Source organism: Podarcis raffonei, chromosome 10 (genome assembly GCF_027172205.1).
Source record: "Podarcis raffonei isolate rPodRaf1 chromosome 10, rPodRaf1.pri, whole genome shotgun sequence".
Lineage (NCBI taxonomy): Eukaryota > Metazoa > Chordata > Lepidosauria > Squamata > Lacertidae > Podarcis > Podarcis raffonei.
Window position 1 is genome coordinate 5,990,533 of NC_070611.1, and position 25,111 is coordinate 6,015,643.

At 42.3% G+C, this 25,111-nt stretch overlaps 1 protein-coding gene across 26 annotated transcripts in view; it reads left to right on the top strand.

The window, feature by feature from the left end:
• MAGI2 (membrane associated guanylate kinase, WW and PDZ domain containing 2) overlaps positions 1–25,111 on the top strand; it is a 616,514-nt gene that overhangs the window by 428,316 nt on the left and 163,087 nt on the right. For all 26 annotated transcript variants that reach the window (XM_053406400.1, XM_053406403.1, XM_053406409.1 and 23 more), the window contains one exon: positions 22,870–22,927. In XM_053406400.1, the coding sequence (XP_053262375.1) occupies positions 22,870–22,927 (58 nt within the window). The remainder of the gene's footprint in view (positions 1–22,869; positions 22,928–25,111) is intronic.

The window sequence follows — 25,111 nt, forward strand, 5'->3', positions numbered from 1 at the left end:
GGAAGACAAAAAATACAAATCTAAGCTTAAATCACCAGCACATTAATACACCATAAGCCACAGCAAAACAGATTTATAGACTCCAAATGAATGAATCCAATTTAAAAGTGAAGCTCTTCAGATCTGGGTTCAGAGAAAATAAATTCTGGGGTTTCCTCCTGCTCTTGGTGGCAGGCTGGATCAGAGCCAAGAAACAGACTCTGAATTCTGGCAAGACTGTGGGTGGTGGTTCCTGAGTCTAAATAGTTGGTCAATTGCCTGCCTTGAACGGGGTAATATTTATTCTGAAAGATCAGCTTTGTAGTCAGGAATGCTCCTGGATCCATCTTTGTCACCAGAGGACCAGCTGACCTCAGTGGCTAGGAAGGAGCTGCAGCAATTCTGGACTGGAATATCCTGATCACTGTTGTCCATCCATGCACTGGTAACTTCTAGGTTGAATTTTAGAAATGGTAACTCAATGTAGGGCTGTCCTAGAAGCTAGTTTGGAAGCTGCAGCTGGTGCAAAATGCTCACTGGAGCAGGATATCAGCAACCGCGGTTGAAACAATTGCAGTGACTGCCAATTAGCTACTAGGCAAGGTTCAAGGTGCTAGTTTCAGTGTATAAAGGAATCGGGCTTTTAGTGTTGTGGCTCTTGCCCTTTGGAATGCCCTTCCTTTTCCTCTTTCAACAAAACTTCTCCAGTCTGCATCTGGATAAAAAGAAAGAAAGATGTTTTATCACTTGTTGTTTACTGCCCTGGGCTCCTTTCAGTGGAAGGGCAGGATACAAATGGAATTAATTAATGCCAGCCATTGTTCTTTGGAAATTGGACTACTTGCTGTTAGATAGATTACCCTTGCTTCTAGACTCAGTTGTCCTTCAGTGGTCAGGTAAGCCAGGTAAAATATCAAAATAATACATCTCATTCAGTTTAAGGTTCTGGAACCTTTAATTTTGGCACTCCTCTACCAAGCCATTTCTCAGGCCAAATAGCCTACCAAATTCTGAATCAGATCAACACCTCTGCCATGCTCACACAGAAGCCCCCTTCAGGCATCCAGCATTAAATGTGTGAATGGGAACTCATGTACGAGACGGATTGCCCCACCCACTCGATGCCAACGCGTGCTTTGGCCATGCCCCTTCGGCACAGTATGGTAAGCATGAGTGTGAAGATCCCCCAGATGGAGAGCCTTGCATACAGTTTTCAGGAGGACATCTAGGTGGTGAGGGTGGCTCACTCATTCACACATTCGTACTGAACACATGAATGCTTTTGTAATAGTTAAGGAGAAGAGAGCTTAACTATGAGCCTGGTTTCAGATGACACATTAAGCCAAGCATTGGTTTAGCTGCTGTGCTGTGCTAAAAGGACCAGGGAGCAAAGCAGCTTGGATCGCATCCCTGGGAGCCCTTCTGTTTGCTCTAAGCCATGGTTTGACTCCGTGTTTTATGTGAATGCAGCCTCTGTGAGTGTCCTAACTTAATGGATGGCAATTAGCATATCTGTTTCTTCTATTTAAGCTGCAATAAGGATGTGGGTGGTGCTGTGGTCTAAACCAGTGTTCCCCAACTTTGGGCCTCCAGCTGTTTTTGGACTACAACTCCCATCATCCCTCGCTAGCAAGACCAGTGATCAAGGATGATGGGAATTGTAGTCCAAAAACAGCTGGAGGCCCAAGGGAACACTGGTCTAAACCACAGAGCCTAGGGCTTGCCGATCAAAAGGTCGGCAGTTCGAATCCCCATTGCTCGGTCCCTGCTCCTGCCAACCTAGCAGTTCGAAAGCACGCCCCCCAAAAAGTGCAAGTAGATTAATAGGTACAGCTCCGGTGGGAAGGTAAACGGTGTTTCCGTGCGCTGCTCTGGGTTTGCCAGAAGTGGCTTAGTCATGCTGGCCACGTGACCCGGAAAAACTGTCTGCGGACAAACACTGGCTCCCTCGGCCAGTAAAGCGAGATGAGCACCGTAACCCCAGAGTCGTTTTGACTAGACTTAACTGTCAGGGGTCCTTTACCTTTACCTAAGGTTTACATCCAAAGGGATTTAACAACCTGACACTGTAAGTACAGCTCTAATTCCTAAGCTGTTCTTAAATATGGAGGGTTTATCTCCTGCACATGAAAATGATGTTATGTCCTCTCAAAAATCCAATCATATTTATATTGCAATAAAAGGTATATTACAGGCTACTAAAATGATATCTTGGGGTGTCTACAATAACAAAAGAAATTAGTAAAACCACCTGGAAACATAAATGCTCCCTTAACACATATCTTTAGATCTCTGCAAGGAAACAATAATGCGTATCTGGAGAACGAGGTTTAGAATGAGAACAAGTGTTTGCCAGCCTGGGCTGTAGCTCGGTGGTAGAGAACCTGCCTCGCATGCGCAAGGTCCCCGGTTCAATGCTCGGCATCTCCAGGTACCATTGGGGGAGACAACTGCTGGAAATCCTGGAGAGCTGCTGCCAGTCCGTGTAGACAATATGGAGCTAGATGGGTCAAAAGGCAGCTCCCTGTGTTCCTATGGTATTCTGCTATGCTGGGGAGCCAAGAAAGGGAACTGTGAAATCATGTCATCTTAGGCATTTTTAAAGATGAGGGCGGATGTCATATTCTGAGTATATTGCTAGCATTTTGTGTTTACTGTTAAATCCATGTACATGTTTCCATTCTCGGGCAAGCCTGGGGGTGGGGGGTGGAGATACGGGGCTGCAGTTTAATTAAACTCAGGAAATGTGTTTTTCTTTCTCTCATATGAATATGATTGGGTAGTTCTTGTGACATCACTAAAAAACCTGCCTATTCTGAGAACTTGATTTTTTTAAAAAATGTAGATGAATGATGCTCACCATTTTAAAAAAAAATATATATTGTTTAATCTGGACAAGCCAACTGATGCAGGAGGGCAGGTGAATTCATTTGTGTGGCAGGCGCATTAGGGAATCTGTGGGAATTAACTAGCATAAAAGACCCATCTCAGCACAGACCAATGCAGCTGGAATCCCACTGGCAATCTGAAGTGAATGGTACCATACCCAGCCCACCTGAGCTCAGGCCAGGAGCTGGTGCACCCTCTCAGAACCCTGTGGGAGGCTCCGCCTTATGCTTAGATCCTGCCCAATGCCATTTCCACCTAAGCTGTAACAGATAAGTTGGTTAAATGCCTAATAAAAGCCTGCTGCCCTCAAGTCTGCCTTGGTGCAGAGTGAAGCCCCAGCCATGAGTAACTGGATTGGTAAGCAGTCCAAAGAGCACTGATTAAAAAAAAATTTGGAGCAACATAAAAAGCAAATATTTTTAGTTATTGAGCATTTTCTGGATGCTAAAGCTCTGGGAAATCAAGTGGAAGTTGCATTGCAAACCGGACTAAAACTGAATTAAAGAGGCATTAACAAATGTTACTTGGAAAACAGAGTAAGTAGCAAACATTCGGCAGGGCTTTTTTTAGAAGAGAAAATGCCGTGAAAAGTACATAACTCAACTAAGCACATAACTCAACTATCTCAATCTGCAGTACCGGTCTCGATAAGAAAATTAAATTGTTTTCCTGTTGGCTGGAGTTAAAGCTTCCTCTAGTTTCAGATAAGAGACTTTTATCACACGGTTCTACTTCCTTTCATTGCGGGCTTTGTATTTGTCTGGCAGATGTCAAGGATAGGACTATTTCTGGCAAGAACAGAATGCATTCAAGCCAAATGTTCTAGTTATTGATAATATTGCATAAGAACTGTGTTAGTACAATAACATGCAGTTATTCAGATAGAATGAAAATGTCTGCTATCCCACTAACACCACAGTGTTATACAGGTCTACCAAGAAGAAAGTCCCATTGAGTTCAGTGGGGCTTACTCCTAGATGAATGACTACAGTGGTACCTCTGGTTGCGAACACTTCTGATTGCGCACACTTTAGGTAACAAGCTCCGCTAACCCGGAAGTACATAGTCCTGGAAGCAAACTTTGCCCCTGGATGCAAGCAGAAATCATGCGCCAGAGGCACGCGCAGAGTGGCGTTCAAGCCTAAACAGTTTATATCCCTAATTTACTCCAGGAAACTGCTGAGCCAAATTCTCACTTTTTCCATTGATCTGTGTGCAATAATCCTGGATGCCCCATATACCTAACTTTAAATCTCGACTGCATATTATTGTAGCTTCCCTAATATTCATTATCTCTTTGCATTTTACACTTCACCCTTTCTAACACTCCACGCATGCATTCTTCCTAGTGCAGGATCCATTGGGCCAATGTTCCCTTAAATATTGCATTTACACACACACACACACACACACACACACACACACACACGGCTCATTCTGGGAATATGAAGCAAGGAAGTCTTTGCTTGTATGCTTGTATTTTAGGCATCAAGCCTGGTTTACACATAACAACAAACCATTATTTGTTGCTAACAGCATAAGCCAGAATGAACCTTGGACTCACATGCTACCCCTCCCTTCAGGCAGAAGAATAGAAGATTTAAAGCTTTAATACCTGTTCTGAACCTAAATTCCCATTCATCCAAACTCAGGAAACCATGGTTTCTGAAAATTGCAGTTACGGATATAGGAAGCAACTTTGTACTGCACTTAGTTAAACAATCGTTCCACATTACCCAATAAGATCTACCAAACAGGGTAGGTAACACTTGGCTCTCCAGCTGTCATTAGACTCCAACTTCCATCAGCCCAGCCAGCATGGCCGATCATCAGGGATAATGAGTGTCTTAATCCAATTGCATGTGGGAGGCCTCTGGTTAGTCACCTCTGGTCTACCTTAACTGACAGGGTCTCTCCAGAGTGCCAGACAGGAGTCATTCCTGGACGTGCCTGGAGGTGATGGGGCTGAACCTTCAATCTTTTGCATAAAGAGTGTGATCTTATGTCTCCCATGACTCTTCTGCTTCCAGCCAGTCCATGACACTTCCCTTCTTTTTTTCTTCCCATCTCATTACTGGCAACTCCAGACCCTTGCGTATTGTTCCTCTTTCCTTCCACCCCTTAGGCAGTGCATTTCCTGTCTCTATTCTTCCAACATGTTTTGCCCCTGGGCAGCTCCACTTCTGATCCTAACACCTCTGCATTTTGTCTGATCAGTCAAGAAGTCACATAGAGTCTAACTGTGCCTGCCAGGATCCTCTCACATATACATAAAGACAAAACCTAGACAAGACCTTTGAGTCTAATACTAAAATAAAAGCTGGCTGCATATGTTAGCAGTCACCTGATAGGATCTGGCAGCTACAAAATTAGTATTGCTGGATTGCCCCATGTTACAGACTTGGTTATTAAAAACACAGCAGCTCATTGTAGGAATGGAAAGTCTTCAAGGGGAGTCATCCCTTCATATCCTTTGCTTAAGGGCTTTCCCTGACTAATTTTTGTACACCATACATTGTGACTGGACTAGACATGGTAGCATATTATCCACTGTGTATGATAGGAAAAGTGGTTTGGCAGACCACTTAGCTGGGACCCTAAAGACCTCTGTTCAGTTCCCTGCCCCAAGCACTCTCTGTCATCATGAATTAACTATTAAAACTATATTGTACTTCACACATGGTAATTCATCACTTGCTTGTATACATTTTGTGAAGATAAAGCATCATTAAGGAAAACTATTAATTGTTTGCTAATAAAGTGCATTGTGATTCTTTTTGGCAAGGGGTCACACTGTGCCCTTTGCTGCCTGTGAAAGGTCTAAGTAAATATCTTCTCAAAGATCTACCTTGTATTAGAGACTGTTTGCTCTTACTGCTCAGTGCTTGTTGCACTGGCTTGGTCTCTCCACATGGAATGGCCGCCTTAAACATTCCTACATCTCACTGGATGCCAGCACTACCTTCCTACCATTCTGACCAAAGGAGAATTGCAAATGGCTTCTTTCTGTGCCCATGGCCTGATGGAGCTACCTCTTCCTCCTTTGATGGTGTGTGTGTGTGTGTGTGTGTGTGTGTGTGTGAGAGAGAGAGAGAGAGAGAGAGAGAGAGAGAGAGAGAGAGAGATGGGTCGCATACCTGCACCATATTGTGGTCCTTCTGTTCTGCTCTTTTAGATGTGATAGCCATTTTATGTGATGTAACCCCACAGCAGCCATTTTGTAATTAGCACCCTCAGTGCTTTCTCAAGAAGGTTGGTGACCCCTGTTTTAGGCGTACAATGGGGGCGGGGTATTCAATCAACTCTCCCATTTACTTTGTCCTGCATATCTACGCTGTTGCTAAATCTTTATAGTCTGTCCCACACCTTGAGTGCTGCACTCTCTCTAACTGGATTCCCTTTTGTGATCACAATGCTTCTATTAATTCAGTATACTTTTGCTGAAATAATCCTTCTTTCATTGCTACGAACCCATCTTATGTTTCTGTGTACCAGACCCCTGACATTTACTATGTCAACTTCAAATCCCTAGACATTATTCTCCTTCTGCCTTCCCTGAATTACTTTCTTCACTTCAGGAAAGTTCATCTGTCCTCACTTTTTTCTGTCCTTCCATCCCACCCACCCACCCACCCACCGTCTTATGCCAGGAACAAATTTCCTGCTCATTCTGTCAACACAATCCATCTTATTGTTTGTGGATTTCCTGGAAGTTTTTGGTTAGCATGCCGCAATTTACAGTAGTACATGGACACGCCTAAGTGAGCCCACATGAAGAGTTGGACTTGCATGTTTCCAGTGGCGTAGCGTGGGGGGTGCAGGGGGGGCCGGCCGCACCGGGCGCAACATCTGGGGGTTAGGGTTAGGGGGCGCAAATTACTTGCCTTGCCCCGGGTGCTGACAACCCACGCTACGCCACTGCATGTTTCTTGTGCATGGCTTGAATTAGGACTTCCGTGTTTACTTTCAGTTTCAAGGAAATCTGTTTTAGCATTCTGCATGAATCAGCAATCCCAGTTTACAACAAAGATTAGCTACTGAACAAGCCCAATTCAAACCATGGATTATGAAACTGGCTTGTTAAACTAAGCATTGATTGTTTTAAACCAGGATTCTTAATTTACTCATAATGCTAAACCAAGATTATTTGACTCTGAAAGAAAGTTTGGCACATAGGAAGAAGATAGAGAAGGGGAATAAGTGAGCTTGATGCTTTATTCATGTTCAATGTGGCTCATACACAGAGAGGCAAACTGTGGTTTGGCCTTGCATGTGAACATGCGGAAAACAGGATGCTAGATTAGCTGGGCCTTTGGTCTGGTCCAGGGGTGCACTTCTTACTTGTGTTTGCTATAGTTTTAAAAATCTGTCTTGAATCCAAGATGGCATCAATATGCACTTTCTCATAACCGAGTCTTCTCCTTATCAGCTACCAGGGAACCCTCCATCCCCCCTTCCCATCTTGATCATTTCTTCATTCTAATCTCCTTCCAGTTCTGCTTATCTTCTTTACATGCTATGTTTGCTGGACTGTGATTGCATCATTTATCTGGCCTGTGCAGCTCAATATTGGCTCTTGATAAATGTTGAGTAGTGGGAGTAAAAGTCATGTGATCAAAGTTCTGTTCAGGAAGAATCAGGACACAGAGACAGACCACAGGTGAGAGAGGCTGCAGGCCAAGGCAAGTGTTTGAGTCCGGTGTTCCTGGGAATCTCTCAAAAAAAGGGTGAGAGAATTCAACAGATAAAACTTCATTCATATCCAGATACCCTAAACGAGGCATCCCCAACCTTTGGCCCTCCAGATGTTTTGGACTACAATTCCCATCATCTCTGACCACTGGTCCTGTTAGCTAGGGATCATGGGAGTTGTAGGCCAAAACATTTGGAGGGCCAAAGGTTGGGGATGCCTGCCCTAAACATTATTTTTCATTCTAACTTGACCTTTATGCACGTTGACACCCTCTCTGCATGAAGGGGGAGTGAGGGGAAGGACCACTGCCTTTCCATTCCTCTGGCCGGGGTTTCACATACTGTCCAACAGGGAGCAGGGGAAAGATTAGGTTCACCTAGAAAACTAACAAGGAAGTCCCAGGTACGCTTTCTTATCATGAAAATAAAGTATGCTTCCTGCACTCCAGCAAGCAACACAAGACATATTGCATGCTGTCACTTTTCTTATATTGTTTTTCACTTCCAACAACAAAAATACCTTACATAAGCCTTTTTGTATTCATCAGATGTTAGACAGAAATGCTCAGTGACAAAAGCAGACAGGGTAGCCATATGTTGCAGCACAGCAGCCTGCTAGAGTCCATTAACGCCCTTTCACCACCACCAGAAAAAAGCTGTAAAGATAAATGTTATCTAAAAACATCCTGCTAACAGAGTGAAATAAGGATAAGGAGGTGTTCTTAAATTAAACGCGAAGAGGACACAATCTGTTCTTCTCCTTGGTCACCAACAAATCCAACTTTTCTCTCTGACTTCCTACTTTTGACCCACAGCAGAAACCCAGTTTATCCTCCTGCTGCAGGGAATATTTTCCAGGCCTCCAGGGAATAAGGATGGTGTTTGCTCTTGCTTTGTGTTTGTTCTCTTCGTACTGTAAAGCCACCTCTAACCCTTCAGGCAAATTTGACACATCTGAGCTGAGCCATACAATTAAATTAAGCCATGCTACCATATTTGTTCTTGCTTGGGCGCTGAATGGTGTTTGGACTGAGGGAGGGATGTTGTCCTAGATTCATCCAGGGCTAATAAGAAAATATCCCATACAACTTCAGTTAGTTACATTAGCTGGATTTTCTCTTTTAGTTGTATTTTTTTAAAACTTCTTTCCTCCTACACTCAGGTATGGAGAATCTTTAACCCTCCAGATGCAGTGGAACTATAACTTCCATCATCTATTGCTATTTGGACTTGTTTCCTGGGGCTGATGGGAGTTGTAGTTCAGCAAAAAACTAGTGAGCCAAATGTTCCTCACAGCTGATATAACTTAAATCTGACAACCTGTACAGTCATACCTGGGGGAAAGTCCCACTGAAGTCAATTTGGGATTTACTTTTGAGTATACACATATTCAGTTGCACCATTACACTGCAGTACTACATATTGCTACTCAAAAGTAAATCCATTTAATTCAGTGGGGCTTACTCCCAGGTAGGCGGGTATATGATTGCATACTTACTTAAGCATACTTACTAGGGAGTATGCTCCATTGGATTCAATGTGACCGTCTGGAATTGCAGCTGTTAATTTTTATATTAATAATGATTGTCAATTTTTAAAATTAAGGAAAATATGACAGCTAGAAGTCTCAAAGTAATGGTACAGAAACAGGGTAGCATGGATATCTGAATGATTTTTCATGTGAGGCAGTGGAATTTTCATAATTATTTACTGTACTTTTAGTCACTTTTCTTTACACAAAATGTACCTCCAAAATAGTACAAAGGCCTGGATAAACACAAACGTTTTTGCCTAGCACCTACGCCAGTTCAGGGATTGGAGCCACTGGACAGAATCACTATGCGATTTGCAACCAATCTAATACTCTAAATGCTCTCCGTGGTTTCCCCTTCTAAAAACAGTCCATTTTAGAGCCAGTTACCTGTCAAATCTCCGGCCAACCTCACTTAGGTTCACTTTTACTGAGCTGTGTTTTCAAGCTATGCCCTCCGCCATTCTAGACAGATGATACAACAGGGTACCGTATGAAGACAGACTCTGAATATGTGGGCAACCGCAGGTGGAAGACATCTTGCACTATTTCCTATATTGCCCACTATACATTGGACCCAGGAGGCGATTTCTCACCTTACCATCCATACAGAAAAAGTCCTATGGCTTCTTAGCCATGTAAACACTTCAGTGACTCATAAAGTCACCCTTTTTGCTTTGGCAACCAAAAAGATCAGAATGAAAACCCTGGACGATATAGCAATGAACTAAATGAACTATATAGCAATGAACTAGATTATTTGTGGCGCGACACACCTTTTGCTTGTATTTATTTTTGACTCAGATTTGTCATGTCCGCGGGTGGCGCTGTGGGTTAAACCACAGAGCCTAGGACTTGCCAATCAGAAGGTTGGTGGCTCGAATCCCCACGACGGGGTGAGCTCCCGTTGCTCAGTCCCTGCTCCTGCCAACCTAGCAGTTTGAAAGCACCTCAAAGTGCAAGTAGATAAATAGGTACCGCTCTGGCGGGAAGGTAAACGGCATTTCTGTGCACTGCTCTGGTTCACCAGAAGCGGCTTAGTCATGCTGGCCACATGACCCGGAAGCTGTACGCTGGCTCCCTCGGCCAATAAAGCGAGATGATTGCCGCAACCCCAGAGTCGGCCACGACTGGACCTAATGGTCAGGGGTCCCTTTACCTTTACCTTTATGGCTAGTACAATAAAGTTATTTGGAGTTGGCCTATCACCTAAAAGTAGATCGCGATAGTGTGAGACATATGCCCCTGTGGAGAGCATTTCATAAGAGGGAAACTACCAGTGAAAAGGCCAGTTCTTAGGTCTGTTGGGATAAGGACTGTAGGAAATACTTACAAATTCTAGACCTTAGAATAATATTTCTTCAGTTGGGCAACTGTATTTATAGCTGGTATAACTTCGCAAACCCTTTCTCAGTTCTTCTTTCCCCCTTTTTGCCAGTGCCTTTGCTTCCTTGCTATTTCAGATACTTTTAAGCATGAAAATGCAGCCACTTTCTCACCCTGCCTCATTGCATGCCAGCATTTTGGGAAACCATAGACAGAGCTGAGAAGTCTGGAACCCATCTTATGCCTACAAATTTGCGAGGGTGGGGATCTTCTTTGCAAGCAGGCTGCTCTATGTATATGCATCCTTTGCCTGACTTTGATCACTAATTAGTGAAGTTTTATCTACTGTATTTGTCTCCTTTGAAGAAAAGATATATGTATATAGGATCAGGTGCTAGGTTTGCCTTTTGTACAGAGTTACAGGCAGGATTTGTGGACACAGTTTGGTCCCCTTTTGCTCCTTTGATATGTAATTAGGTCTTTCACTTCACAGACTAGCTTTGCATCTGTTTGACCAGTTTCTCATCTCCTTCAAATATTAAAGTTGTATCATGGAAGCAAAATAAGCCTTTTCTATTTCTTCCAGATCAGTTTTGCATGTGTGCTTGGTCTGTCCTGTCCTGCTTTCACATTAATCTGTGGTTTTTCTAAGGAAAAAGACACCAACTGCAAACATTTGTATTTAAATGCATATTGTATTATGTATTTTATCACAAAATATTTTTTAAAAAACACATTTTAAAATGTATTTTATGCTATAATACACATTTGTCATAGGCAGTATTTTTGAGCCAAGGACAGTATCACAAATTTCAGAAATGTACAAAGTTTGAAGAATAAATACATCCAGTTCCACACATTAGTCTTGGGGAGAGAAGATCAGATCACTTCACAGTGTAATGCCCAGAAATCAAATTCCTCAAGTATTGCTAAATCCCAGCCACCAACTCATGGGAGCAACAGCATCAGAGCAGACACTGAGCTTATTCTTACTAGTGATCATGTCATTTTGTTTGGTGGTCATCTGATGCCAGTAAAACATTGTTGCATGCTCCAGTGGCTCAGGGATGAAGCAATTCCAGTCATACCTCAGGTTGAAGTAGCTTCGGGATGAATATTTCCGGGTTGCGCTCTGCAGCGACCCGGAAGTAATGAAGCTCGTTACTTCCGGCTTTCGCTGCTCGCGCATGTGCAGATGCTCAGAATGAAGTCACATGCATGCGCGGAAGCGGCGAATTGCGACCCACAGATGAGGGTTGCGTTCACTTCAGGATGCGAACGGGGCTCCAGAATGGATCCCTTTCGTATCCAGAGGTACCACCATACTTACTTTTGAGTAGTACTTCTTCTTGGTTGACAGACCAGACTTTCTACGAAAACTTCCTGTGAGAACTCCAAGAGGAGCTCCACCACAGTTTTTGGTGTGACTCTTGTTCATGTTGTTGTAACACCATTTGAATTTTATTTCAGCAGCATTTATGAGCGAGACTCACTCTTTCAGATAGGGCAGTATTTGGTTTCACCCTGACCCTCACAGCTGAGAAGAAGAGCACCACTGAGAAAAGCATTCCTGAGGAGGGACAGACTTCCTCTCTTGGCATGGCTTTCCTCCCGTCCCACCCAGAGCAGGAAAGCAGCCTGCACCAAAGCAAAAGAGACTGGTGAGTTAGAGTAGATTCTCTACTCCCATGTATTCAAACAGGTAGCATTCAGCATCAGCCAGTCTAATGCACACAAACACACCTTTGGCCAAAGCCATCTGCTTTAGCTATTCCCACTCAATATCAGCAGAATGATTATCCATGCAGTGTAGATTGGTGTGACAGGAAAAGCTAGAATCCTGGAACAGAGCTGGTTCAGGCTGTGCTGATTTGACAAGCAAACAAGGTCTCAGCACAAATATATCAAAGTGCATCAGCCTTAGATGCCTGCCTGGTACCCAATAAGGAAAGCTCTTTTAATGCACCTTCCACATATGTGGCATTTGTTCCAAGATTTATTTGCTCTGTAGGTCTGTAGAGATTGTTTTGATCTCTTTCTGCCTAAATCACTCTTTCAGAAGAAAAGGATTGCCATTACATTGGCATCTATTTTTCCAGGACCCAGGTTTCCAGGAAGTCCATCTTTTGTTCATGCCTTTTGCACAATCTTCTTTGAGTTCCAAGGTTTCTTATTCCATGGTGGCTAATTGGATAAGAGTTTTCATTAACCAAGGCCCTACACTCTGTTTCTGCAGTAGTAAGAGAAAACTCTCCAGAGGTAGCATTCTTCTTCTTTGGCGTTCACTCGTAGCCAAGTAAGATTGTGTTCCATAAGCATAGTCTTAATGGTGTGTCCATAGGTGACTGTGGAGGCCAATTCTAGATCCACACGTCTTTCCACAGTAGGAACATAGGTTTCCGGGCGGGAGTTGACCATGTTGAGTTTTGCCAAACATGCCTTCCTCTTAGCTCATTTCTTCTTTTCATCCTGAGTTCGAATGTCTTCAAAGTCCATGACAACTTTGGTCAAGGCTGTTCTCCAATTGGAGCACTTGCAGGCCAATTGTTGATGCTTATGCTACATTTTTTTAGATTTGCCTTGAGAGAGTCTTTAAACGGCTTTTGTTGGCCACCAGCATTATGCTTTCCATTTTTAAGTTTGGAATACAGTTCTGAACTTTGGAAGACAATAATCAGGCATCCGAACAACATGACCAGTCCAACGAAGCTGGTGTTGAAGAATCATTGGTTCGACACTGGTGATCTTTGTTTCTTCCAGTACACTGGCATTAGTTCACCTGTCTTCCCAAGTGATATGTAAATTTTTTCAGAGACCGTTGATAGAATCTTTCAAAGAGTTGGAGATGGTGTTTCTAAGTGGTCCTTGTTTCACAAGGTTGGTAGTACAATAGCTTCAGGAGTTGTGGCTTTTGAACACCATATTTTTATTTATTGTGGGAGTACCTTATAGTATACATATATCAAGAAGATGTTCCAGCCGAAGTGAATCTGAATAATTTGTTGCTGAACTAATTAAATGATATTCCATGATAAAAGACCAATGTGCTTACTCTTGATCTTTTGGGGGGCGAAATGTGGATGCCCCCTCCAAGGAACTGATAAAATCCATGCTAATAGCATCATGTCATTGTGCAGCAGGGCAAAGATGTGATTGAACTGATTTTCCAAGGCTGTTATGAAAAGCAGTGGAACAAAAGGAAGAGCTAATATGTCACCTCAGAACGTTAAGAGATGATAATGCTACAGACTCAGTCATAACAACTTGGCAAGGTTTTCTGATTCCGACTGAAACACAAGTGCAAGACTTTTATCCTTGGTTTTGGAACTCACAGTTAGACTTCTATCTATACTAAATATGTCATCTGTTCATAAAACAACCTGAAACCAAACAAAAGACAAAATTGTTATTGTTAACTTAACGAAGTTTGTACTTGTCAGGGGCTCAGGAGCAGAAGCACAGGGGAGAGAGGAAATGGAGAGCGAAGGGGAGGGATCCGAGGGGAGCGTAGGGGAGTATGACAGTGACCCGAGAGATTCCATGAGCTTCTCCAGCGAATCAGAAGATTCCCTGAAGGGGGCGCCGATGGTGAGGGCAAGGGGGGTCCCAGGGGGGACGCACCAGAAGCAGGGGGCCAGCGGGGACTCCCAAGGCAGCAGCGGGGGATCAGGACCAGCTCCCCCACCAGAGCGCAGTGGGGTGGAAGAGTCACATGTGTCAGGACCAGCGTCTCCTCCAGCAGGGAGAGAAGATGAGTCAGGGCTGACCATGCCCCAATCGGAAAGTGGGGAAACGGAGGGGAGGTCAGTTCCAGCTAGCCTCCCCGAAGGAGGGAGTAGTGACAGCAGTGTAACGGTCAGAAGGAAAGTGGGAGGCTCAGCGCGCGCGCCAAGTTCAAATGTACAGGCGCGCGGGACAGCAGGAAACCCGGATTGGGAGCCAGGTCCTAAAGCCCGACGGAGGGAGGGGGAAGAGTCAGGGGACTCAGCGTCAGAGGAGTCTAGGAAGGGAGAGACCCCGACGGGCAGGCGGACCCAGAGGAGAAAAGAACAAAGGAGGAGGTGGAGCAAGGCTAGAATCTTAAACTGGTGTCAGGGGGGAGGAGATTCAGATGGAGCTTCGGCGGTCTAAGGTTAGAGACGTAGCGTTGCACGCTGCGCTTGTGGAAGTGAAACTGAACTTCAATAAAGACTTTTATACTAAACAACGAAGCAGCGTTGGTCTTCTGTGAGCTGGGACCTCGGGCAGCGCTGACAGTACTCTTGTACCTGCTTGTTTTCTATCATCTACACATAGTTGTAACCACCTTTTGAGATTTGATTTCTTTTGTTGTGTTATTTGAGATTTTCAATAAAAATGAAGTATAAAGCAAGACAGAAGCATGAGATGACTTCGTTGCAGTTGTTTTTGAAACTGTGTTCCCTGAGGTTCTTTAGAAACTTATCAGGGATTCCTCAAAGAGAAAATCAATAATGTGGACAAGCTTATCTGAAAGACAACTTGTCCTTTGCTATCAGTCTTTACCTGCAATGCATAGGCACTGGAGAGTGTTGGTGTCTTCCAGGTTGCACTCCTGCTTCACAGAGCACAGGAGTAATGTCCAACAAGCCTGGTTCGTTCTCCATATGAACTAAGCATTGGCCCTAGAATTCCCTGAAATTCTGTGCTATGCATTGTAGTCCTGTGTTAGATAGGTCAATGTAAAGAGTTTTGTTGAAGGCTTTGCACTGGAGCTCCCAGAGACCTGTTGCTTTAGCAGTGAGGCAGCTCAGGCTGAGAACTTACATAAGAGCTGGCGTTTATAGCCCTTTCTGGCTCTCAGTCAGACCTTGATCCAGGCAAGTAATTGCAAATGTTTCCTCCTTCAAAGTAGCCTCATGCGCAGCAAGCCAGGCACTTTTCCAGCAACCCTGAAGCTCCTTCCTAGCTCACCAACTCCTCTGCTCCTGTGGCCTTGGAGGTAGTAGGTAGTAGGATGTCCAATAGCTTCTAGGAACCAAGGCAATTGCTATGGACACCTCCAGTCCTGGGATTGGGATGTGTGGATCTGATGGCTTCTCAAGGTTGCTGGCGCTACAGGGATAAAAGGCTGGTGATGCAGTGGAGAGTGCTTCTTTGAAGGCATCCTACATTCCAGGTCTGGGTGAAATGAACCTTGAAGGCAGAAACTTTGAAAACCATAGAGTTCTGGTCTAAAACCTTGTTGGTAGGTAACCTCATAGTTGGCTTCAGATGAGAGAACTATAATTTAATCCAAGGACGGACTTGTAGAAAGTTGAATAATATTGTTGAATAATATTGTTGACTAAAACAATTGCATAGCACCAGATTTATAGTTTCAGTGAAAACTGTCGAGACAAAACAAATTGTTCATCTGTTCAATTTTAGTTTTGCAGGTAGTCACACAGGCCATGCAAATAATATTTGGTTCAAGTTCATAACATTTTGGAAAAACAAAATAAAATGCAGATGATTTCAAGTGACAGGGTTTTTATATGCATTTTTCTATCTCTGCCAGGGATGCGGGTGGCGCCATGGGTTAAACCACAGAGCCTAGGGCTTGCCAATCAGAAGGTCGGCGTTTTGAATCCCCGCAATGGGGTGAGCTCCCGTTGCTCAGTCCCTGCTCCTGCCAACCTAGCAGTTTGAAAGCACATCAAAGTGCAAGTAGATAAATAGGTACCACTCCAGCAGGAAGGTAAATGGCATTTCCAGGCGCTGCTCTGGTTCACTAGTCATGCTGACCACAAGACCCGGAAGCTGTACGCCGCCTCCCTCGGCCTATAGAGTGAGATGAGCGCCGCAACCCCAGAGTTGTCCGCCACTGGACCTAATGGTCTGGGGTCCCTTTACCTTTTTGCTATCTCTGCCACAGACACCCAACATAATCTGTATGCTTAAGACTAAGAAAAATATGAATTAATGTTGCTTAATTAAAATACAGTTAGCTCTTTTTATAACTATTTTATTTTTATCCTTTATAGAATAAGAAAATGTCATTTAGCTAAGCATCTTATTATTTTTGTCAAGTGGCATATTAATTGGACCCAAAATTTGCAAAATGCCCTTGTGTCATGGTAAATGCAAACAAAATGTGTCACTTTTAGATTAAGACCAGATGCCTCTTTCTCAGGAAGGCTCCCTTTTCTGATGATGCTGTCAGAAGAAAACCATTTAGAGGCAGACAGAGCTACTTTTGGCAGATGGCATTACAATTCAAATAGAGGAAAATAAGCTTCCAAGTGCGTACATACTTCCTTGTCATTCAAATGCACGGGTATTGTTCAACATAATTTCTAAACTTGGAATGACTCAATACAAATGCCTTCATCTGTATATCCATTGCTGTTGTATGATGATGAGGAATAACTTCTATGACTGCTAGTTGTTTCCAGACAGCAGTAATATACAACAGAAATGATTCTTTTCTATTGTGAAACAAACAAAACAAATTTCAGCAAGGGCTTCTTAAAAATGTATATATGTAGTAAAATGATGATCAAGGGATGAAAACATTTCACTTTACAAAAGCTCTGGGGTTTGGGTAATGGTAATTGTGTCTGGGAAGCTTAATGAGCCCAAGGAGCTTGTGAGAAGCATCTGACCATGCACGGGGCAGCTGGGCTTTATAAAGTCCACGTCCTCCAGCTCTGACAAAATATGGACTATATGAAACCCACCTGCCTTTTCCTCTGGAGGATAATTTTTTCCTTGCTTACTGGCAAACAGCTGATGGGGCTATATTGGTTCTGCACAATTTAATATACAGCATGTACTTTATTCCTCTATCTGTACTGATTCATTGTAAGATGGATAAGTTTCAGGGCAAGTTTGGCTCTGTTTTGGTCATCCTCCTGCTACATCTGGACAACGTAGTTGGAAGCAGCAATGGAATCAGTGAAGACAAGTACCAGTAACTACTTTTAGGGATGCTTAGTCAAGGCTGGGATGATGGTCTTGGCAGGGGAGAGGGATGCCCTCAAGGTACCTGCTTTTTGAGCTTGTGGCTTTGCTGGTTTGGCTGCGGTATAAAGGAGGAGCCAGAAATCTGCTCACACAACTCTTGATTCAAGCCTGTGTTTACCTTTTTAATTAAAAAATGAGTTATGTGAAAAATTGGGAGGTTTGCTTTTATACTGTGCAATATGCAAGTGCTCAGGTTCTATGTTTTGTTGAGTAATTGTAAAATTATTTTTAAAAAAGAGTAAAATATTGACTGAAGCACCTCAGGCTGGGTAAATTTTATCTGAGTAATGCAGGAAGAAGAAGATATAGAACTGGTTGTAATTTTTGTTTTTTTAGTCAAGTGTAATTTGGGTATAATATATAGCTGTCAAACCAAATCAGCCTCTAATTTAATCATTGAATTGATTAAAGCTGACATGCATTTATAGGGTAAGTCGGTTTCAGCTAAGCACATGTTTCTACAATGTGAGAGGGAAGTATCCACGACTCCATGACAATATGCGTGTTGTGGTTCTACAAAGACCTTTGGAGGCCTTTCTACCTGTCCCAACATCCCCTGAAATGTTTTAGTTAAATTAATATAATTTAGTTTTGCTTTCTAAGTAAAATTGCATAGAAATCAATAAATGATTGCTAAGTACTTGGAGTAATATATTATTTTTTCAGAAGAAAAATTCTTTGGTTTCCCAAGCTAAAAGTTAGCCCATCACAAAAATAACAGCAGATTTGATCTCCTCACACCCACAAACATATTTTTCACTGAAGGATTTTGCAAAAAAATAAGTTTCACCCTCTAAAATGACATGCCCTAGACTGCCTAGTTCATTATGACATGCCCTAGACATGCCCTAGTTCATTATTTATCATTCTTCAAAGAGTTGAGCAGGTAATTTAAGGGACTATTCTGTAGTATCAACATAACTGCTTTGTAAAGTAGGTCATCCTGAAAGACAGTGGCGTGTCCAAAGTCAGTGGCATAAATCAGTGGTCACATAAATCAGTGGCCTGGCTCCGGATAAGGCAGTGTCCTCTGTCCTTGCAATTCTTCATAGAAGAGAAGGGATGTGTAACTGGAGAACTGTTTGTGCTGGACAAGGGTGGTTATTTATTCACTTTCAGAGACTTGCCTCTAATAAGCATTTTACAGGTAAACTTGTGAAACATCCCATAAGGTTAAAATGTTTGAATTCAGTGCAGTTAGTGTATCTTAGCCTCAATGAAAGTTGAGGTCTTTTTGCTGCATTGCTAGCAGAGGAGATAAACACGCACACATACAGTTTACTATTTCTCTAATGAAAAATAACCACAAACTGGCTAAGAATAAAAATGCAGGAGACAAGTCTTCAAACAGTAGCTCTGCGGTCAACCCTTATGTTTTGGCCAACCTTATCCTTCAACCTTCAACTACTAGCCCAGAGTTTGAGCTCTACTAATTCTGTTTTACTGGCCTGCACAGAATTTTAATTAAGTAGAGCTCACATTTTGCATCATGGACGCAGAGGGAATTAACACATACCCTCGTGAAGAATTTATATGGCCTTTTAATGATCCACAACAGTAGTACTGAAATTTAATTTTTGTAAAACCTGCAGCTTGAATGGGTATAATATAGTTAGCAGTTCTACACTTGCCTTTTAAAAAACTGGGTCCTTTATAATACTTCCAACTCATTAAATTTTTACAGACTTTTACACTCGAAAATGGGATTCGCAATCTGAATTCTTCATTGTTTGCCCACCACACAAATACCATTATGCATTATTGCACTGGAAAAACATGCAGGAGTAACTCATATATTTTTCTTCCCCCGTGCAAAAAAAAATCACAGAATATACAAATTTTACCCCTGAAAAAGAGGACATGTCCTGGAAAAAGAGGACACATGGCAACCCTGCCACAAGTGAGCACCCAGGGGCTCCAAGCACCCATTTCTGGTTATGGCCCAGGAAAAAGGAGCAGAACGTAAATAACATATCATACAGCAAGAGTAACTATCGGTTCTATCTTTTCTCATGAAGGATTATAATCATTTATTCATTGAACATATATAGAAACACTCCCTTGCTGTGCCAAAAGGAGAAGTGCTTTGTTTAGGAGGAATGAGTAAATTAATGGATATTTAAAGGTGTGTGGAGAACCGAGGCATTTTGCTCTCCTAAATACAGTGGTACCTCAGGTTACATACACTTCAGGTTACACACTCCGCTAACCGAAAAATAGTGCTTCAGATTAAGAACTTTGCTTCAGGATAAGAACAGAAATTGTGCTCCAGCGGCACGGCAGCAGCAGGAGGCCCCATTAGCTAAAGTGGTGCTTCAGGTTAAGAACAGTTTCAGGTTAAGAACGGACCTCCGGAACGAATTAAGTACTTAACCAGAGATACCACTGTACAACAGAGTTGCAGTGGTATTTCTACCTTTAGGATAGATACAGGATTACTGCCTGTGATAATAAGATAACTAACATCTAGGGCATAAAATTGTTATGAGTGCTGGTATTTTTTTTATTACAGTCAGGGTCCAGTGGACCTGCTTAGCAGGCAGTATAAAGTTGTGTTTTTGCTTCTTCCAGATTGAAAACCCCCTCTTCCATCTCTTTAGGCTTTAAAAGGCATGGGCGGGCTTGGTTTGCACTTTCGGAAGATAAACGTCTGAGAAAGTGTGACTGAGGGTCCAGCTAACCCACCTCAGGGCCCATCCTTGTATTTGCACACAGGGGATGTTTTGAAAGGATCTTTGCATGGAAAGCCCAATCTACACAGGACTTTCTGTGCTCTCCAAGCGTCCCTGTTTTCTAAAGACAGTCCCGGAATTACAAAAGCCATTCCAGCTTCTGATTTTATCCCAGAATGTCCCCATTTCCCCTGCCAGCGTCCCAAGAGGGCCTTCTCAGTAGTGGCGCCCGCCCTGTGGAACGCCCTCCCATCAGATGTGAAGGAAATAAGCAGCTAACCTATCTTTAAAAGACATCTGAAGGCAGCCCTGTTTAGGGAAGTTTTTAATATTTAATGCTGTATTGTTTTTAATACTCGATTGTTTTTAACACCCCAAAGTGGCTGGGGAAACTCAGCCAGATGGGTGGGGTATAAATAATAAATTATTGTTATTATTATTACTATTATTATTATTATTATTATTATTATTATTATTAAGGCATTCCCAAAGTAAAGGAAGGATTGAACTCTGATTAATAAGAATACACACAGAGGCTTGAACCAGCAAGACTCTGGGAAGGGTGCGTATAATAATGTCTCTCTGTGTGTGTGCCTCCAGCCCCTGGCCCAGGTCGTTTTATTCACAAAAGAACTTTTTACAGAGTGTTCGTAAGAACCAATCAGATTTATTCTGAGCATTTCAACAAACCCACGTGGGGACAAAGTTAAACTACAAACACTAGTTAGACATGCATACTTTTGGGTAAATGAATGAAAACTACAAAGGAGCGCATTCAGCAACCCTGGAGGTCATAAACAATCAATACACATGATAAGAAGGATGGCTAGGAGGAGAGCGACCATTATCACCTTTATGTGAGACCTGTTTCCTGGCCCTAAGATTAACATATCAGAAAAGCTACTTCAAAGAAGCTTGCCCACTTTCTTTATGGCCCAGGATGCCTGCCTGGCAAAGCAACTGGGCTGTGTGCGTGACTTGTCAAGCAAGAGAAATGGGCAGTAGAGAAAATGGCCAGAGATGCAGAGGGTTGTGGGATTTGATCAGAAATTATTATCAATGTATCAAACCCAGTCAACACAATGCATTCATCGTGGACACAATGGCTTGATGCATATTTTATAATTTCTCATAGTAATCCCACCTGACCCCACACTCTGGATATTTGCACTCCTACAATTATTATTATTATTATTATTATTATTATTATTATTATGCACCAAGCTTGGGGTGGGGGATGACCTAGCGCTTGTACAGAGCAGCAGCAGCTGCTGCGGGGAGCATCCCTTTGCTTCACCACGGCCTCTCCATGGCCAGACTCCTCCCTTTGGCATCTCATGGCTGCTGGAGAGCAGGCAAGCAGGAGGAAAGGCAGTCGATGCCAAGGCCCTTTCTAAACTGTATTTATTGGGGTGTGCTTTTTGTAAATCTACCAAAGAATAAAATAAAAAAGGTATTTGAGGGGTTTTCTGAGGACAGGGGAGGGTGTCGTGTGCTGTGTCCTGTTGGTGAAGTGGTGCTTTGTGGGTCGGGGTGGGGGGATAAAAATGGGGGGTCAAGGGGGGTCAGTTGGAGGGGAGTGAGAAGTGTCCCTATTTTCATCTGAGGAACGTTGGAGGGTACGCAACACACTATGTAATCTCAAAACTGGCAAGCAAAGAATGCATGGATGGGACCCTGGCACACTAGGCTCTCTGCAGACACAGCCTGTCCAATTACATCCAGTGCACAGGTGTGAGGCTGATCTAGGGAAAGAAATGGTCACATGTCACATGACATGTATAATCCCTACTCACTTTGGAAATAACATGTCCATATAATTCATTTGTCTGTTTCAAACCCCACTGCACCATCCACTACTGATTGTCACTCTATACTGACTGACGGAAGCTCTCCAAAGTTTCAGAGAAGATTTTTTTCCCACCCTTGCCTGGAGGTACCAGGAATTATATGCAAACTGTTTGTTCTGCCACTGAACTAACCACTGTTCTCCCAATATCACTGGGTACCCTCTTATTTTCCATTCTTGCAATACTTTGCAATAAGGACAAAGTGATTAACCTGTTAAAGATGGCCTAGCTTTCCCGTAAAAAGTCATCGCCTTTGCAGTGAGTGTAATATTTATTATGCAATAGCCTTTTCTGGTTGTAAAATGTGATAGTGCAATTAGTGCTGCTGCAGTCTGGAGAGTGGAGTTAAAAATAAGCAACACGTGATTAGTTTCAAATAACAACTTTTATTTTTTCCTGATGGTATCATAAATAATCTGCAGTTCACAAAATCATTTTCTCTGGTTGAGCGCAGCTGTAATCCTCCTTCAATAACCACCCTGTGAATTGGTTTAGGCCGTAACATACAGCTTTGTCTCTGTACTGAATTGGGAACATTCCTCTTGCAGGTGTTGTGTAGTGGTGATGCTTTGTTTTGTTTTGTTTTGTTATACAATATTTTCCATGTTTAGTCTTTGTCATCTATGGCAAATACAATTTCTTGGGAAGAAAGACTCTCCCTGATTTCCCTGGGCAATAATATTGTAGCTGATATGCTACTATTTCTGGCACAGACAACTGCACAGTAAGAGAGTAGCTAAAATTCTTCTCAGATGGTGATTACCCTGCATTTTCATGCCAGCTTTCAAGCTGGAGCTACTTGTGACTGCCATGGGATATGTCTAAAATTTGGCATTGGTTTTGAGCACTATATTTAACTTTGTAATGTGGTTGCCACACTTGACAACAATACTCTTTCATTATTATTAGAAATCTTGGCATCCTGTGCTGTATTTACTGAGAAGCATTACTCTTTGTTTTTCAGAGCTACCATATGGCTGGGAGAAAATTGATGATCCCATTTATGGCACTTATTATGTTGAGTAAGTTTCCAAGACCAATATTAATTTACTATTAATCTTGCATAAACTGTTGTCTGTGTCCCAGAACAGTGCTTCAAATTGAGAAGATGTGTACCCCACTGTTTTTTGTCTACACATTGAAATGTGTCAGGAAAAAGAAGGCTCAATAGAAAATATCTGCAAACTTCTAACGTGAAATCTGGAGATGTTGTGATCCCCATGTATACCTCATCACATACTATAAGCAACCGTTGAGGTCTGAAGCTCCTCAGCCCATTTGTACCAACATAACAAATCATATTATTCAAAAATCCACAGCTGTAGACAATATTTACATGGTTAGCTATAACAAAAAATATATGTGGATTTTATAACTCAGCTGCCAAACCCAAAGCTGATGTTCCACTGTGACATCTGAGTAGCTAAGCCCAGAACAGTGACTAGATGACTGGATACTGCTGCCTGTCAAAGCCACAGAATATTTTAAAGACTGCTTTCTCTCACATGAACCTTCACTTGTCACCTGAGGCCTAGCTGCGTGTCCTGCTGCCTTGTGTGTCAGAAGTATTGGATGAGATGCAGGGCCTTCTCAGCTGTGGCACCCAAACTGTGGAACCCTTTCCCTAGAGATGCTCATTTGGTTTTCTCTTTAGGCTGCAATCCTGTACATATTTACCTGACAGTGAATCCCACTGAATTTCATTTGACTCACTTTTGAGTAGATATGCAAAGGATTGTGCTGTTACTCACTTTAAGGCAAATTGTAAATTAATTATTTTGGCAAGTATTTGATCTGATTTGTGTGTTTTTTTCTGCACTGTTACGTTTGCTTTTAGATGTCCACCCATTCCAACTATATCTGTTAAGATGATGACTATGAATCAGATAAAATTATATATTTTGTTGTTCTTCTGTAATATATACATTTTATCTATGATTGTGAGCGTTGAATGGCAGGGTATAAATGTTATGTTAAATAAATATTAGTGAGTACACTTGTGTATTCACTAGCAGTAGTGGAACATACCAAAAACAATTTTGTCAAGATGTTGCACCATCTTTCCTCAAATCTTATATCCCATAATAATAATTTTATTATTTATACTCTGGGCGGCTCCCAGCAGAATAGTGAAAACGTGATAAAACATCAAACATTAAAAACTTCCCTAAACAGGGCTGCCTTCAGATGTCTTCTAAATAGCAACAATAATTTTATTATTTATATCCACGTCCCACAGACAGTTCATAGTACCTAATTCATTATATTAGGCAAAGCTGCATACAGAATGTGTGTGTTGGGTGAAACGTCCACAAACAGGCATATGAGTTTCATGCAAACTGATGTGGAAATGAGGAAAACTTAGTTAAAGAATGAAAAAATTAGAATCAGAGAGATACTGAAATTGACAGATTCATCTATCCTTCTCTGGCATTGGTCAGTGCCTGGACAGGCAGCTACCTGGAAACACAGTTTGTCACCTTTTCCATCATATATAAAAGGCAGGAAATGAGATTTGCCACTTCAATTATATTCCTCAGCTATTCGCAATGCCTGTAAAGGAGGAGAATAAAATATAACCTTCTTTTAGTTGAAGAGTTTTAATTGCACACAAGCCAACATTTTGTACATTCACTTACATGACATTTACCATGGAAAATATCACTTCCAATATTTTCCCAACGTAATCTATGTTTTCAAAAAGCGTTATGTGTATGCATCTTCAGCTTGCTCTGTGTGCAAGTAGGTTATAAGGATAAATTGCTTCTATAAATAGACAAAATTAATTATCTTACCCCAGTGAGACACTATTCCAAATCTGCAAGCAATAAAAGAGAAAGAAATGCAAAGGAATGCTTCATTATTTGCATGCGCTCACACACACACACTTTTTAATGTATTATGTATATGTAGGAAGAGCTAATAAAACCACACTGCCAGAAATGCATAATCATAAGGAATAAATCTCTGTGAACGTTGGATTTGACATTGGCACTGCATTATCTTATAGTGGAGATGGGCATAGCAATTGTAGCACAGGTTTGGAAGTAAAGGTAAAGGGACCCCTGACCATTAGGTCCAGTCATGGACGACTCTGGGGTTGCGGCGATCATCTCGCTTTATTGGCCGAGGGAGCCAGCGTTTGTCTGCAGACAGTTTTTCCAGGTCATGTGGCCAGCCGCTTCTGGCAAACCAGAGCAGTGCAC